This window comes from Populus alba, chromosome 12 (genome assembly GCF_005239225.2).
Source record: "Populus alba chromosome 12, ASM523922v2, whole genome shotgun sequence".
In the NCBI taxonomy this organism is placed as follows: Eukaryota; Viridiplantae; Streptophyta; class Magnoliopsida; order Malpighiales; family Salicaceae; genus Populus; species Populus alba.
This window is the reverse complement of record NC_133295.1, coordinates 14,870,292-14,885,995: the sequence shown is the minus strand read 5'-3', so window position 1 is coordinate 14,885,995 and position 15,704 is coordinate 14,870,292. Positions and strand designations below refer to the sequence as shown.

The 15,704-nt window shown below is 33.5% G+C and overlaps 2 protein-coding genes across 4 annotated transcripts; one reads left to right on the top strand and one right to left on the bottom strand.

Annotated features, from left to right (window-relative positions):
* Positions 1-475: 475 nt before the first annotated feature.
* LOC118060533 (uncharacterized) lies at positions 476-3,779 on the top strand. 2 transcript variants are annotated; one of them, XM_073412883.1, is made up of 8 exons: positions 476-771; positions 935-1,249; positions 1,430-1,635; positions 1,760-1,900; positions 2,334-2,442; positions 2,573-2,634; positions 2,963-3,066; positions 3,192-3,779. In XM_073412883.1, the coding sequence occupies exons 3-8, from the start codon at positions 1,543-1,545 to the stop codon at positions 3,295-3,297; spliced, it is 615 nt and encodes a 204-aa protein (XP_073268984.1). In that variant the 5' UTR covers positions 476-771; positions 935-1,249; positions 1,430-1,542; the 3' UTR covers positions 3,298-3,779. The 2 variants fall into 2 exon arrangements, with proteins under 2 accessions (XP_073268984.1, XP_034929652.1); XM_035073761.2 differs by lacking the exon at positions 935-1,249.
* Positions 3,780-5,302: 1,523 nt separating this feature from the next.
* Positions 5,303-10,783, bottom strand: LOC118060534 (uncharacterized). Of its 2 annotated transcripts, none has more exons than XM_035073762.2 (6): positions 10,508-10,783; positions 9,220-9,345; positions 9,020-9,115; positions 8,643-8,789; positions 7,033-7,693; positions 5,303-6,727 (listed from the first exon to the last, which is right to left on the bottom strand). In XM_035073762.2, exons 1-6 carry the CDS (start codon positions 10,589-10,591, stop codon positions 5,514-5,516), a joined length of 2,328 nt encoding a protein of 775 aa, XP_034929653.1. In that variant the 5' UTR covers positions 10,592-10,783; the 3' UTR covers positions 5,303-5,513. The 2 variants fall into 2 exon arrangements, with proteins under 2 accessions (XP_034929653.1, XP_034929654.1); XM_035073763.2 differs by having other exon boundaries at positions 7,039-7,693; positions 10,508-10,782.
* Between the last annotated feature and the right edge of the window lie 4,921 nt (positions 10,784-15,704).

The window sequence follows — 15,704 nt, the reverse complement described above, 5'->3', positions numbered from 1 at the left end:
TATAATTATATTTAATCAAATTTTTAATATTTTATAAATTATAAACTCAATTTATTTAATTTTTTTAAAACCCAAGTAAGTTATATATATATTATGTTAGGCTAATTTTTTTTATGAATATTATATATATCTACAAGCTAGGCTTATTTTGTAGGTATCATAATATCCTTAATATTTAGCCTAATTTTTATACTTTGTATAACTATTAAATTTTAATTACTCTTCTTCTCTAACAAGAAATAAGCTTTTATTTTATATTAAAAAAATTTAATAAGAAGTTTCCTGACAAAATATTTAGAGCAAAAATGTTTTTAAATAAGATAAAAATAAATATTAATTTACAAACTTGCTGTAATATTTATTTATTATATTTTTTTTATTTACTATTATATATATATTATTTGATTTTAATAGATTAAAGCGGATCAGATAATACAAATATGGACTGGTTTTTTAACACCCGGAAGGAAGCATTAACGAAGCACTTTGGTTAGCCCTCCTTCAAAATAATCCAAACACGACCTAAAATTATTGAGGAAGCCCACGAAGTGGCAATCTGAGAAAATCCCAACTGTCCTTAGGCATGAAAGAAAAAATGAAAGAGAAAAAATCTGAATATATAAATAAATTGACTATCAAAAACTAAAAACAAAATAAAAAGGAGCAGAAACCCACAGGTTTTGTTAGTTGAAAGAAAGAAAGAAAAGCTCTCTGAAATCGCATGCAGATTTAAGCAGGAGCAGATCAGAGCAGCAGCTCCTACTCTTACATGTATGTGTCTTTGATTATTTCCATGACGTATTTAAAATTTTATTTTTTTCTTTCCTTTTTCTGAATAATATAGGACCTGACATGATCATATATATATATATATATATATATGATCTGGGTTTCAGTTTTTTCTTATGTTTTTGTGATTTTCAATGCTAAAAAGCAACTGGGATTCTCTCACTTTCAAGCTTGTGTTCGGTTTCGATTGTGGATTGCTTTTCCTTTGATGGTTTTTGAGATGGGATCTTGAGATTTACTTGTAATTCAATAATTTTTAGTATTTTCAAATTCAGATCGTGATTTTAATCAACTTTTTTTGGTTTTGGAAGATGGAAGCTCAGATTTTTTGTGGTGTAATAAGAAGGAAAAGGATATTTGGTTTGATTAGTTTTTGTAACAAGTCAATGATGACATGAGCAGAGATTAGTGGTGTGTTGGTGGCCAATATGAGGAAAAATGGAGAGCGCTTGGTGGAAAGATTAATTATCTGCCGAATTCCCATTTTGTCAACAGTGATATTTGAGTGTGTTGAATAACTTTTCTGGCTATTAGAAACTTAAACAAATCATAAATAATACATATATAGAAACAGCATCACGAATAAAGCAGATTGAGTTGGATTTCTCAATAATGTGGATTATTTCTCTTTGTTTTTCAGGATTGTTAATTGACGAGCAGGAGAGGAATCTGTTTAAAATTGTGAAATCTTGTTTCTTTGAGACTTGAATGTTAGAAGGAAGAAACTAATTGATAAGATTAGACAACACAGAGATGTTCTCGTTGTTTTATGGCCTTTGGAAGTATATATTTAGTAAGACAGAGTTTCATGTGCTCATTCTTGGAATCGACAAGGCTGGGAAGACGGTAATGCTTCTTTTTGCCTCATTAGTTGAATTCATCTGAAGCCTTACAAATTTGTCATCTCTTCATTTATGTATAGCTGCCAGAAAGTTCACTTATTGTCAATGATTTGTTTGTGAATTTGTAGACATTGCTGGAGAAATTGAAGTCAGTGCACTCGAACTTGGAAGGCCTTCCTCCTGATCGAATTATTCCTACTGTTGGACTAAATATTGGTCGTATTGAAGTGGCAAATTCAAAACTGGTGTTTTGGGATCTAGGAGGTCAGGTATGTGAAGTTCATAAAAAATCAACTTTCTGAAACTATCTAAAATCGATGTAGGTGGGAATTTCATTTGCTTTGGTAAGGCTTAAGGGCTTTTCCTGCTTTGTGGTTGAGCCAATTCAATTGCATTGTAGGTGCTCTGCTGAACAGCAGGATTTGATACCAGATTTTAAATCCTCGATCTTGTGTAAAAGAAAAATATTAGAATTTTATATTATGCCATGCTTATTGTTGTTAATTAAAAACTATAGAATATTATGCATAAGCTCTCTCTAGTCATTACTACAGCTGTTATGTGAAATGGGCTGCACATAACATGAGATTTCAGTTAGATAAGTGATTTTATTCCTTAGTTTTGCTTTTTTATTTGATGTATAACACTGTATATGCATCATGCTCAGTTTTTGAAGTGTTTTTTACGTAATTTTCTTGTTAGCCTGGTCTTCGCTCAATTTGGGAGAAATATTACGAAGAGGCACATGCTGTGATTTATGTAATTGATGCTGCTTGCCCATCACGTTTTGAAGATGCAAAATCTGCGTTGGGTAATTGACATTCTATGGTTAAACTGGGGAAAAATATGCTGCTGTATGATGTGGCTGCAGTTTTAATAGTTGTGAAGAGCTTATTATTGGTAATAGAAGGATGCACTGATACCTTGAACTATTTGAACAGAAAAGGTTCTTAGGCACGATGATCTGCAGGGAGCCCCTCTTTTGATACTAGCAAACAAGCAGGTATAACCATATCATTACCATATCACCTTTTGGGTTTTGGGACTTGAAGCCAAGTAAAGGCAGCTTGCTGCTGAGTTATAGTCTTTTCTTTACTTTAAGATATGAGACTTAGGCGAGGTGGAGAACCTCAGTTAAACAAACTAGTAATCTAATCAGTCATCTAATCTTAGGCTTCGTTACTTGACTTATCAGCCAGCAAGTAAACTACCTTAATCCCCTGAAGTAAGGATCTATTGATGCAAAGAATATGCATCGTGTTACTTGCTGAACTTGCATATTATTAAGCAAAATGAAAGTTTTTGTTTCTTGTACATCAAATTAATGGCAGGATCTTACTGATGCTGCATCAGCAGAAGAGCTTGCTCGATATCTAGACCTTAAGAAGTTGGATGAAAGGGTTTACATTTTCGAAGCTGTTTCAGCATATGATGGGTAAGTACATGCTATAACTTCAGGTTCATTCTGTCTGAACAATAGAGGCATTGAAAATAATGTTGAAATTTGACAACCAATCTCGGTATCCAAACACCACATCACAGATTGATATTTGATTGCAGGATGGGGATCAAAGAAAGTGTAGAATGGCTCGTGGAGGTAATGGAACGAAGCAAGAGAACTGAGATGTTAAGAGCTCGTGCTGGTGTAACTGGCCCTGGTGCTTAGAGACTGTCCAATGCAGTTGTTTCTCCTGCTTTTTGTAGCAGCTGTAAATAAACAGAGATTTGATTTGATTTTACATGACAGAGTCCATCCATTTTTCAATCTCCCCTGCAGCAGCACACCTTATCTACTATGCCCAGTGCCTGTTTTTTGACTGCTAAATGTTCAGAAGATACTTTAATTCTATTCTTACACTGCAATGGAGCAAGTCAGAGGAGGGAGGACACTCCATATCTGCTAAGAATGACCAAGGTTGTTGGTGCATTATGTTACTGCATTTGCCTTTTGAAATGCTTTTACGACCAAAATTTAAAATAGCCGAGGTGCATTAATGCCCTCATATAAAGGTATTAGAGGAGTTCAGGATATCAATTGTTCCATTTTATCAAAGAATTCTAATTATTGTTCATAAATTGAAACCCACAAGATGTTCTTAACAGATTCAAATTCATGGAATGTGTGCCTTGTTGGCTTGTTCTATTCAATCTTAATTGAGTTTCTCTTGGTTTTTCATGATGAGAACAGCGTTAGGTTTACAAGAGACGCCTGATTCTTTTACTTAATTACGGCCGGGGAGCCAGAGGGATGTATATTCATAGAAAACCCACCTCAATAACGACTTGTAATGCTGAAAATTCATTTGTTGGAATCCAGATACAAGGATGCAAATATTAGACGTTCAGATTTTCATCCTGGTAGAAAATACATCCGATGGATAAGCTATAAAGGATACAAATCCACATTTCTAAGCTGGTTTTTTTCGAGAACGATTACACAGTTAAACGAAAATGGGGTCTTGTATCAACCTGGCGAGGTCTGCAAAAGTTCATGTCTGCTTGCATCCTAACTAGTTCGGAACAGGATGACCTGCAGCTCTGGCTCTTTCCTTCACCAATGGTTGCGGTTCTTATAGGAAAGAAAGACCAAATGAGGAAGAAGAAATGTCAAGTTTGTGCAGAGGAATAGTTATATGAAGATGGAGAGATCTCTTTAAGGTAAAACAAGCATAGTATGAAATAGCTCGAAGCATAATAATACCTCCCAACTAGATTCTGAGTCATTCCTCAAACAGTCTCCAGTAAAATTCACAAGCATGCACACTAGGCAAAAATCAAATCTTCAAATAAAATGACCCTCCACGGTGAACAATGACTAACATCCATAAAGCCTTTGACTTTCTTCAAAACCAACAATGGCTTCTTCAAGGTCACTTTAGGCTCTGTCAATTCATGACACCCAACAGTAAAGGTATAGCTTTCCTAAACCAAAACAACAAAAACCCACTTCACAAAATCACTTGGAATAAAAAAAATAATTAAAAAGATTAAAAATTGTTCTAATTATCACACCAAAAAAAATTAAAAAACAAAGTATTTTTTATTTAGAAATATATTAAAATAATATTTTTTTTATTTTCATATTAACATATCAATAATCTAAAAACATAAAAAAAATAATAATTTAAAACTATTTAAACAAAATACAATTAGTAACAATGAAAATCTTGGAAAGTATAGGAGTAATATTAAGAAAGTTTCAACCATGGACAAAAGTAAAACCTTTTTGAACAATGAGCTGTGCATTATTACTTCAGTTTTTTTTTTTTTTTTTTGAAATAACTCTGACCTAAAATTTTGGTAAAATATCATATTTAAAAATTTATTTATAAAAATAATACAGTTCTTTTTTTATTATTTATAAATTAATCTTGTTAAAATCTTTCTAATATTTCTAAAAATATTATCATTGAAGCTCTTGTGATGTCTCTCTCTCTCTCTTTCTTTTGTTTTCTTCTCTTTTCTCTCCTGCTTCGATTATTGTTCCAGCACATTTCTTTTTTTTTTTTCCTTTGCCGTTGATCTTCTTGCTTCTTCATTAACCGTTGGATCCGGCTACAAAATTTTGTTGACCACGCAAAATGTTCATGTAAAACACAATCTCCCACAAGATAAGGTGCTAAAATAAGAGCTGCCTGCATGTAAAACACTATAGGATGGCTAAGATGAAATACATGCAACAACAGTCCCGCAATGGACACCTACACTAGAAAATTTCTAACAGTTACAACAGTCATCGAGTTAAAATTTGATTACAACTACACTAGCACAAGGGTGAATCGGTACAACTAAACAAGAGAACCTGGGATGATCTTAGTCTGAAAAATATAATCACATCCAGAAAAGTTCCCTGATCTGTACAATTGAATAACAGGGGATTGCTTATCTTCGACGTTTATTGCTTCTCTCTTCACTATGTAGGCGTTGGCTAGGTCCAGCTGCAGCTGCGTATCCTAAACTAACATGTTTAGTGTGTGGCAATGCAGGCCCTACCAAAGCTGCTTGATTAAATGATGGCTTCTCTGAAGTGCTAAATTGATGGCACAAAAATTCAGTTTGGCGAAACTCGCCTACATTTGGCAAGGTGAAGCCTCTACTTTCTTGCTGTTGCGAAGAGCTAACTTGCGGCGGAAGGTGATCCTGAACCATATCAAAGTCCAGTGGAAGGGCACCAGTGAGAGTTTTTATTGCAAACTCGATGCAGGGGTCTGACCATGCATCTGCAAAAGGTAAGACGAGAGGAGATACTGGTTTCTCATCAGTGTTATTGCTAGTTCCAACTGCTCTAGCATGTTCCTCTAGAATAGACAGATTTCCATTATTCCCGATGTCTTCCTTGCCAGCATGTTTGTCCAAAGTAGCCATGCCCACAAATTCATTGTTGCTTGATCCTGGTGACACTTTAATGCTATCAGAATCATCAACGGATGTTCCAGTGAGAGTTTTTATTGCAAAGGCAATGCATGGGTCTTGCCATAACTCCTCAAGTGGCAGGTCAAATGGCAGTCCTTGCTTCTCATCACCAGTACTGTAAGTTTCAATCTTTCCAGCATGCTCTCCATTGGCGAGGTTCCCAGGAGGGGAAGCAACATCATATTGATGCTTCTTGTCCCCCTGTTTTCTTGATCCTGCCTTTCCAGCATGCTCCAGATCCACAATAGCATGTTTGCTCTCATTTGAATCCACTGGTATTTCTGTGCTTTTAGAGGTGTCAAATGCATGCTTTGTATTCAGCTCAGTATCAGGGTCACCACAAGAAGCCTGCTCACTTGTACTAGCAATGATCTCATTACTTGGTTCAAGTGCAGCTCGACGAGCTCGAGTTGCTGCCTTCAGTTCTGGTGTTGGAGCTAGTGGAATGCCAGCAAGACGCTTTGAGGCCCGGCGAGGAAGGTTAAGATCAGTTTTCTTCCTGGATTTTCCAACTCCAGTCTTTTTACTTTCCTTTTTTGTCTCCCCAACTTCCACTGATGGTTTATCCTGTAGAACAGCTTGCAAAGGATCTTCAGCCTTAACAGAATCACTCTTCTCTTCTGTTTGGTTGGAACCCTTATCCTCAAGAAATTCTGAGCTGCTTGATTCTGTTCCTACTCCACCTGCATTGTTAAGAAAACTCATACTTAAGGCTTTAATAAGCAGATTCAGAGTCAACAAACCCCAGAAATCCACCCAACAGATCCCACTCAGGATACCCAAACAATTGCATGTCCTCTGGCAATTTGTCAAGTTACATTCATAACCAACTATCAAGTAATCAAAAGAGGAACAATTTCCCAACCTACTCCTTTCCATCTCCAACACTCAGCTCTTTATTGGGTGGGGGCAAGAAGGGAAAAAAAAAAGAAAAAAAGCAACTACACACATTTTGCTTGGTAAGAGGATAGGAAATTTATGAACATACACTGACCAGAAGTATGCTTGGAGAGAATTGTGCATTCTCCTGCAGAGGCTGAATTTAGTATCTGCTCATCCTTAACAATTCCACACGACTTCAAGCTCTGGTCACTTATAATTGATCTAGGTGTTGTGTTGACAGCCAATTTTTGCTTCTTGATTACAGAGACAAACTGATCAGAAGTATGCTTCGAGATAGCTGTGCATTCTCCTGTAGAGGCTGAATCAAGTACCTGTTCATCTTTAGCAATTTCACATGACTTCAAGGTGTGGTCACTTACAATTTGACTTGATGTTCCATCAACCTCCAACTTTTGTTGCTTGGCTATGGAGACGCACTGATCAGAAGCATGGTCGGAGACAGTTGTGCATTCCCCTGCTGAGGCTGAATTAAGTGTCTGTTCATCTTTAGCTATTTCGAATGACTTCGGGCTCTGGTCACTGACAATTGGACTTGGTATTCTGTTGACTTCCACATTTTGTCTCTTGGCTACAGACATAAACTGATCAGATGTATGTTCAGAGCCAGTTATGCACTCTCCTGTAGAGACTGAAGTAAGTATCTGATCATCTTTAGCAATTTCACATGACCTCAAGCTCTGGTCACCTATAACTGCATTCTGTTTTTCTTGGACTTCCGACCCTTCTTTCTCAGCTACAGCTGGTGACTGCGAGATAGAAAAGGAAAAAAACACTCAAAAAGTCAACAAATTGAAGATACCAAAACTAAGCCAATCAATAGTTTCAACTGGCATCCCAAGGAACAGCAGAAATTAAATTTGGCTAATCATCAATGCCACTAAATGCACCAATTCATGCATCTTACACAACAAAGTATATTGTGCAAGTGTTGTTCTGGGTATCAGTTTTAGAAGTAACAACATACAGAGTGACATCGCTAAGCAAATAATTGAACATACAAGGGATGGAAAGATTGGGGTTACCTGAAAGCTTATACACTTTCACACTACAGAAGCACAATAACTTTTAGAGGCAAGAAAAGGTGGGCAAATTAAAGGTAAAGTCGTTTTCTGACTCTTATGCCACTATTTACACACACACGGACATGATGGGGAAAGAGCAACTTGGACCAGCAGTTAGAATTCAAAAGAGCACTCAACTGTCAGAGGCAAAAGGTTGGTGCTAATAGCTTTCTTGACTCGATCTTAAAAAAAGAAAAAGGGGAAAGGGTTAAGGCATTTCTAATGCCATTCACCTATTGACAGATTAGAAGAAAGATTATAGAGCTAGATGAGATTGCCCAGCTCATGTTCCAGATAGTATTCCACTTTTGGAGATGATGAATGGTGGTTAAATAGGTCTGAGGATGGGTAAATAAATTACACTTGTCTTACCATTAAAAGCATCCGATTCAGGTTGCGTCTATTTTCATTATTCTGGTTGGTCAACTCAGATTGGACACTTTGACAAATTTAAATCTATAGACTGGCCATCCTGAACTGACCAAAAGAGAGATTGACCAAACTACCACAAAAAAAAAAAAATACTAGATAAAACTATACAAGGAAAAGGTTGGAGAATGCAACTAAAGAAAATATCTGCTTAATTGAATGTATAAAGATGTGAGAATAGAAAGGTATTTATCGATGCACCCACAAAAGTTTTATCATCTTCCAACTCTACATCATGGTTTTCTTTATTGTTTTGCTTGAATGCCAGCCTTCCTCCAACACCACTTTCAATGTAGCGACATGCATCCTTCATGGAGCGGAGAACATACCCGCTAACAGGGCCAGTATACAACTGCAAAAAATAACAATAAGTTAAATTATATACGAATCTTTAAAGGCTTAACTGTATTAGTAACTCAATAACTTTAGAGCATAAGTAGTTAGCAAATTGAAGTTAAAGCGCCAAGCGAGTATTTATAGAAACAAGATTTGAGAGAATTGTGGATAAAGGATGATGTTCATGTTAAGGAATAATAAGCTCGTAGAGAAGTTTTTCCATAAGGAGAAGTACAGGCTGCATACCGGGTCTCTTCTGATTCTTCCACCTTTCTTTGTCACTTTGATTTCCTTGGTCCATCCCAGAGGTAACCCTTCTGGCACAGTCTTCTCAATTACAACCTAGATTGCTTGATAATTAGAAACTTTTTTCCCTAAATTGAAAATATAACCAAGAAAAGATAGAAAGACAAAAAGGGCCAAAAGAGAAGCATGCTTCCTCAGACCTCATTTGAATGTTGCCGGTCATTGCTTCTTCCCTTTTGTTCAGAATGAGGATGGCTGCCATTGAGATAACGAGAAACCTCAATCTTGGAGTTGAATCTACATCCACCCGAGGGAGGAAAGTAAAACTGCAATAAATACAATGATTAAAGATAGGATTTTCAGCTGATGGATGATTTGAAGCTATCACTCCATTTAACATCGCTTTATTGCTGCATTCTTACTTTATATAACTTTCAACAGATAATCAAAGTCAAGCAGAATCATATCTTGAAAGACATGGCCATGCCTACATTAAATAAGAGGTGAGAGAAGCTCGGATAAGAACACTATTTCAAGTTGCTGACAAATAAAAAGCCATTGCCCACATAAGATGTTGCAACCCAAAGACTGTCACCATTCCTCTAGAGAATACCCTTTCATCTCAATACCAAGAAATAGTGAATATTGGAGGATTAAGCAAAACAATAGTAAGCCTTTTGCAACCGGACGCAGAAATCATTTTGCCTTCCACACACTTTGTACTCTAGAATAGTATGATACAATCAAATAAACATCTTTTGTAGAATTGAACAATTAAAATGTTCACACTTATCTTACTTGTTGTGCATGGCTTTTCCAAACAAAAACAAAATCCTAATGCAGCCTTGAGTTATATGTTTTCTAATTTCCACAATAGGGGGCAAGAGGAAGCTATGGGAAATCACTATTGATCTAAGGCCCTATCTAATTGTGTTAACAAATATTTACTTTTCGGAAAGTGTAATGATCATTTTCTAGTCGAGACATGAAAATGAATATATAGTACTGCTTCATGGTATCCCAGTCCAACAGCACAAAAGAATTTCACTTTGCTAATTTATTATTTGTACAGCTCAAGTTTGAGACTTTCATTAACACAAATTTTGACACCAATTTCTAGAAGTACAGAAAATGTGCAAGCAACTCATGCTATCCAAAATTAAACAAAAAACTTTCCATCCTTACATAGTAGTAAACACTACCAATTACTGCATCACCTAAAAATCAACTTACCTCAACAGAAACTAAAAAGAAAAAACCATAAATTAACTTGAATTACATCTGCACAAACCTCACCAACAAAACCCTAAAGCCCCAGAGATCCAAAAACAACAGATAAGAAAACCAAAAGGGTCATTTCTGGCGCAACAAAAAAGCAAAGATCTTAACTTTACACAGAGCTACATATCCAAAACAACACAAACGAACACAGCAAGACTAAGTCTAGAATTAACAAAGAATGAATATAATTAAACAGTATTCAATTACCTTATCTTTTTTACCATTATTTCTCACTTTAACTTCTACTCTCCAGCCTTCTGGTAACCAGTCATCAGATTTGGGGTCCCCCATCTTCCCCAACGTTGTCTTTTTTCCGGCAGTGATCACCAGAAACTCAAAAAAACACACCTACCACCGTTTTTTCTTGAACTAATAAGTAACTGTTTTTTTTTTTGGTGAGTCAAGGGGCTTTGCTTGGAAAGGAAAGATATGGGGAAATTGAGGACAAGATGAGAGGACCGTATCCCACGTGTTGCCAAACTTCTTGTCTTCCTATTTGACCAGACATAACATTAGCATTAAACAAGTCCCTCTCATCAAAGGGAAATAGCATGACTCTAAAATTTTAGATGCTGCCATGTCAAAGTGAAATAAATGCGAATAAGCAGTCCCATGAAAAGTATAAGAATACTCTATTTTATTTTTATTTTTTTAGTTTTCTCTCTTCGCTTTATTTCTATCTCATAATCACAGTAAATTTCTCGTATCTTAACTACTCACATGTTAGTTTCCTCCCATGTTAACATTTTGGATTTAATTTCTTTTTAGTAATTATCTCTCGGACTTGAATTTAATGAGTCAAAATAAATAGAAATGATTAAATAGAAATTAGCATGTGTTTTTTTTTATATATATAACTTATAGGTATACTTGCAATTTACACAACAATGATATCTTGTGATTTCTCGAATTATTTGATGGTTTGAATATATATATATAGTTTAGGACACTTGGATTTTAATATTTTAGTAGCAGATGGTGAGGTGAGTTTTATTTTATTTTTCATATAAAATTAATTGACCATATAACACAGCATGTCATTGGAAAATTTTCACACAATATCTCATTGAGAGGATCAAAGTATTTTTGTATCAATTTTTATTGTAAGAAGTAGGAACACTTAAGTTGTTTAAGCAAAATGCAAACTTTACGTGTCGTGTAATTGATTGTGTGGCTAAACACTCAAGAACTTTTCTTTTCTTTTCTTGGTTCCCTGGCTACTCTAATTTCTTCAATGTTTGGGAAAATTAAGTTAATGGATAGTGTGATTTTGGAATCTGATGCTACTTGCAATGTGGTCCAATTCTGTAGTTTTCTTGGATTTGTCTTTTGGAAGCATCATCAATCTTATCCTGTCTCCATGTTTGGTCAGATTATCTAACATCCCCATTGACCGAAATTAGAAATATTCTAGATTTTTTTTCTTTACAATGTTGCGGGATGAATAAGATTTTTGAATCTAAATTAACTAACTAGTAATATGAGATAACCCTAGAAGAAAGGAAGAAAAAAAATTCAATGTTTAATAACCTAATGTCAAATGATAAAATAAAAAAAATAAAGTTAAACCATGCTAATATTTGAAATCAACAAATCTAGTCACAGATCGATGATCATAAATAAATTAAAAAAATAAAAATCAAGATTGGATTAAAAAAAACAAATGAAATAAAATGTTAAAAGACAAAATTAAAAAATAATTAAAAAAATAAGGATTAAATCTAGAAAAAGAGAGAGAGAGAGAGAGAGAGAGAGAGAGAAATGAAATGAAATGTTAAGGGACGAAACTAAAAGAAAAAATAAAACAAGCCAAGAAAAGAAAAAAAAAAACAGTCAAGAGAATGAGTACAATATTTTATATATAAATAAAACAAAATCAAATGGGAATAGATGAAAAAAAAAATCTAAAACAAAGAAAAGACCAATCAAAAGAAAAATGATAATAATCGAATTTTTTTCTCAATTTTTTTTATCAAAATAATATTATTTTTACTTTTTTAGTTGAATAAAAAATCAAGCGATCAGCTATGGAAAAATCATGTCAACACCTATTAATTTTTTTACCAATATTTTTTTTATCAAAATAATGTTATTTTTACTTCCTACACAATAAAAAAATTCGATTAACTCTGGTAACCTTGATCATTTGACCCAACTCGTAACCTGAGACATGATAAAGGTTGACTCCTGAGCTAAGTTATTAGAGCATGATAAAAATAACACAAATATGATATAAAAAATCAATGAAATTAAACAATGAGTTATGAAAATTGCTAAAAACAAAAACAATCAATCAAGAAGATAGCTCAAAATAAAAAGAATTGCAATCATAAAAATAAGAATCAAATTCAATTAAAAAAAAGGAGTTAAAATCAAATAATTAGGAATGAAATTGAAAAATAAAATCCAATTAGAAAAAAGATTAAAAGAAAAATAAATAGAAATAAAAATAATGAAGATCAATTTTTTTTTAAAAAAAAAAGCATAAAAATTCAAATGCCAATAAATAAAATTGAAAAATAACTAAATTAGATTCAATACAATTAAAATATTGAGGGCTACTTTATAATTTTGCAAGGCTATCACACTTTTCAAGGCGGGGGAGAGAAAAAAGAGGAAGAAGAAGAAAAATTATTATCAGAGCTCCGCCATGCTCTTGCGGTTAACACGTCCTAGCCCACCATGTAAAGGGCGACGCGCCGCTTTGAATGTTGTTCTTAAAGATGACAAATGGTCATTGAGAGCTGCCACACGCACCATTCGAAGGGTACAGTTGTCTCACATTTGCATGCACCAAGCATTTTTTCTTTATTGATTTATTAAAAGATCATAACACCCTTAATTCCACGCTATAATTGCAAAAAAACCAAGATCAAGAAACTAAAAAATGCCCCTTTATGTTAGACAGAAAAAAAAAAGTTGACCTCAAGAGCTATAGAGTAATTAAATTGTATAAAAAATGTGAAATTAAAAAAAAAAACCATGTTTTCTTAAGCATATAAAAGTAATTACATTATGTAATAAAGATATGAAAATACAAAATTATTCTAAGTATTTGTTTAACTATTTTTTTTTTTAAAGTATCAATTATTTTACTATAAATTGTACTCTGCAAAATCTACATGAAACTACTATTATCTTTTAGTTTTATTTGCAATAATTGTAATGACTTTAAGTCAATCTTCGGCAAGACTTCAAGCTTAGGATGGGGTTGGAGACTTTTGACATTATGCTTTAGCCTTGTTGAGATATTTAGCAGCACTTGTACTCGTTCCAAGACCAGGTTGACTCACCAGACAAATAGAAATCGGGCCTCGGGCCTTTAGTATGTGTCTTTTGGGCCTTTAGTATTTACCTACAGGATGTGTCTTTTGGGCCTGCAGGCTCGGAGGAAGGACAATAACTAAAGACTAACTTACATCTACTCTAACAAGATGTTTTCCAGTAAAAATAGATAAGATTAACTCCCTCTCTTGCATTCTAAAAATGAAAAACATTCACACATGGAAATGATCAAAATTATAAACAAATAAAATAACAATGGCTTGAAAAATATATTTTTATTATTTATAATTTATATTCGAAGAAATTTGTTAATTTTTTTTAAATACACCGGCCGGATTGATAAAAGAGATGAGTACTTGTATAAAACCATATAAGGAGATAATTTAATCTTGATTTAGATGTAAAATAGCTTTAAAATACCTTTAAAAAATATTTTTTTATGTACAATTTAGGAAGAAGATTTTTTCGAATAATCAATTTAAACATAATTCAAAGAGATTTAAATTTAATGTGTGAAAATAAGGATATCCTAGTAGATAGTTAGAGCTTTTTTAGTTATTTTTTATATCAAGATTTTGTACAAGGTAGATTGAATTAGACATAAGTTTTAACCTTTGATGATACGGACTATAGGAGGAATCATCCCAGCAAACAAAAAGATTATTAACAATACCTACCTGCACGTACATTCTTTCCACTTTAAATAAAAACAACGAGGGTAGTGGAGACTCGACATTTTGTATTCTTTATTTTGAGAGTATAAACTTTCATTTTAAAACTTTATATTTATTTTATATTTACATTTTTGTGTTTTAATCCAAATATATTTTTGTTTTTTTTATATATTTATTCTTTCTATCTTAGACACTAACTGAAGGATCCAAATAAAATGAAGAAAAACTACCCCTCAAAAAATCTTAAAGAAGGAGCATGAGCCCACGTACTAGAAACATGGGCTTGGGCAAGTAGCTCAAGCCCGTGCTCTCTACATAGGTGCATGGATGCCTAATGCATGGGCATTATGCAGTGCGTGCACACTTAGTGCATCTCAATAAGTGTATGCCCAATTAGTACTGGGCATGCATCTCATTGCCTTCATGCATGTTTTGATCCAGGTAGCATGCCTAGATCTACTCATACCTTTAATGGCCCCGTCATCTTGCCTGAGCCTAACAGTAACCATAAATTTTTTCTCGAACCCCACGTGGGTTCCTTAATAATTTTATATTGATCCTATATGTATTATTTTGAATAAAATACAATTTAAAATATCACAAGAATGAAATTATATTTCAGCCTCTCATTTTCTAAAAGAAAATGATTCATGAGCTATAAAATACATCATGAGTCCTTCAAGTCAAAAGTTCACAATCTCTTTATTCTCAATAATTTTAGCATATGTATTTTCAGAGTCTATATTTCTAAAATATCATTGTACTTTCTCTCTCCACAAAGCTATTAACTTTACCATTAAGAGCGTGTTTAGCAGTGTGGTAGCGGTTGCTTTTCAAATAGCTTTTCGTGCTGAAATACATGTCAATGATGTTTTTTCATTTTTTTAAAAATTATTTTTGACATCAGCACATCAAAACGATTCAAAAAGTACAAACCACACTCAATTTTAGCAAATTTTTTTTTTAAAATTTAATGAAACACAGGTATAAACGCAATGTCAAACGGTGTCTAAAAAGTCATTACATCCATAAAAAAATGATTTTTTTGCAAGTACCACCTATAGTCACCTGACCTATTAAGCATCATTTATTACTACCACAATTATCGTTTACTTGCATTACTAGACATCACCTACCACTACTTACAAATCATCTAAACTTTTTATATCAAGTCACCATATATTTTAACTATATATAAAAAATTAAATTACTTGAATTAAAAAATTAATCAATTATCCAATATATTAACCTTATTCTTAAGTATTTTGAACTTTGAGACTCATCACTAACTAAATACAATTTTAAAAACAATTAAATCAAGTGATTATTATATGAAATTATCATATTTTTAATACTATGGGAAAGTCAAAATAATGTTTCGTCTTCGTGAATGCTGTTCGATAAATTTATACTTGTGATGATATTATTAAAGCCATGGACTGCGA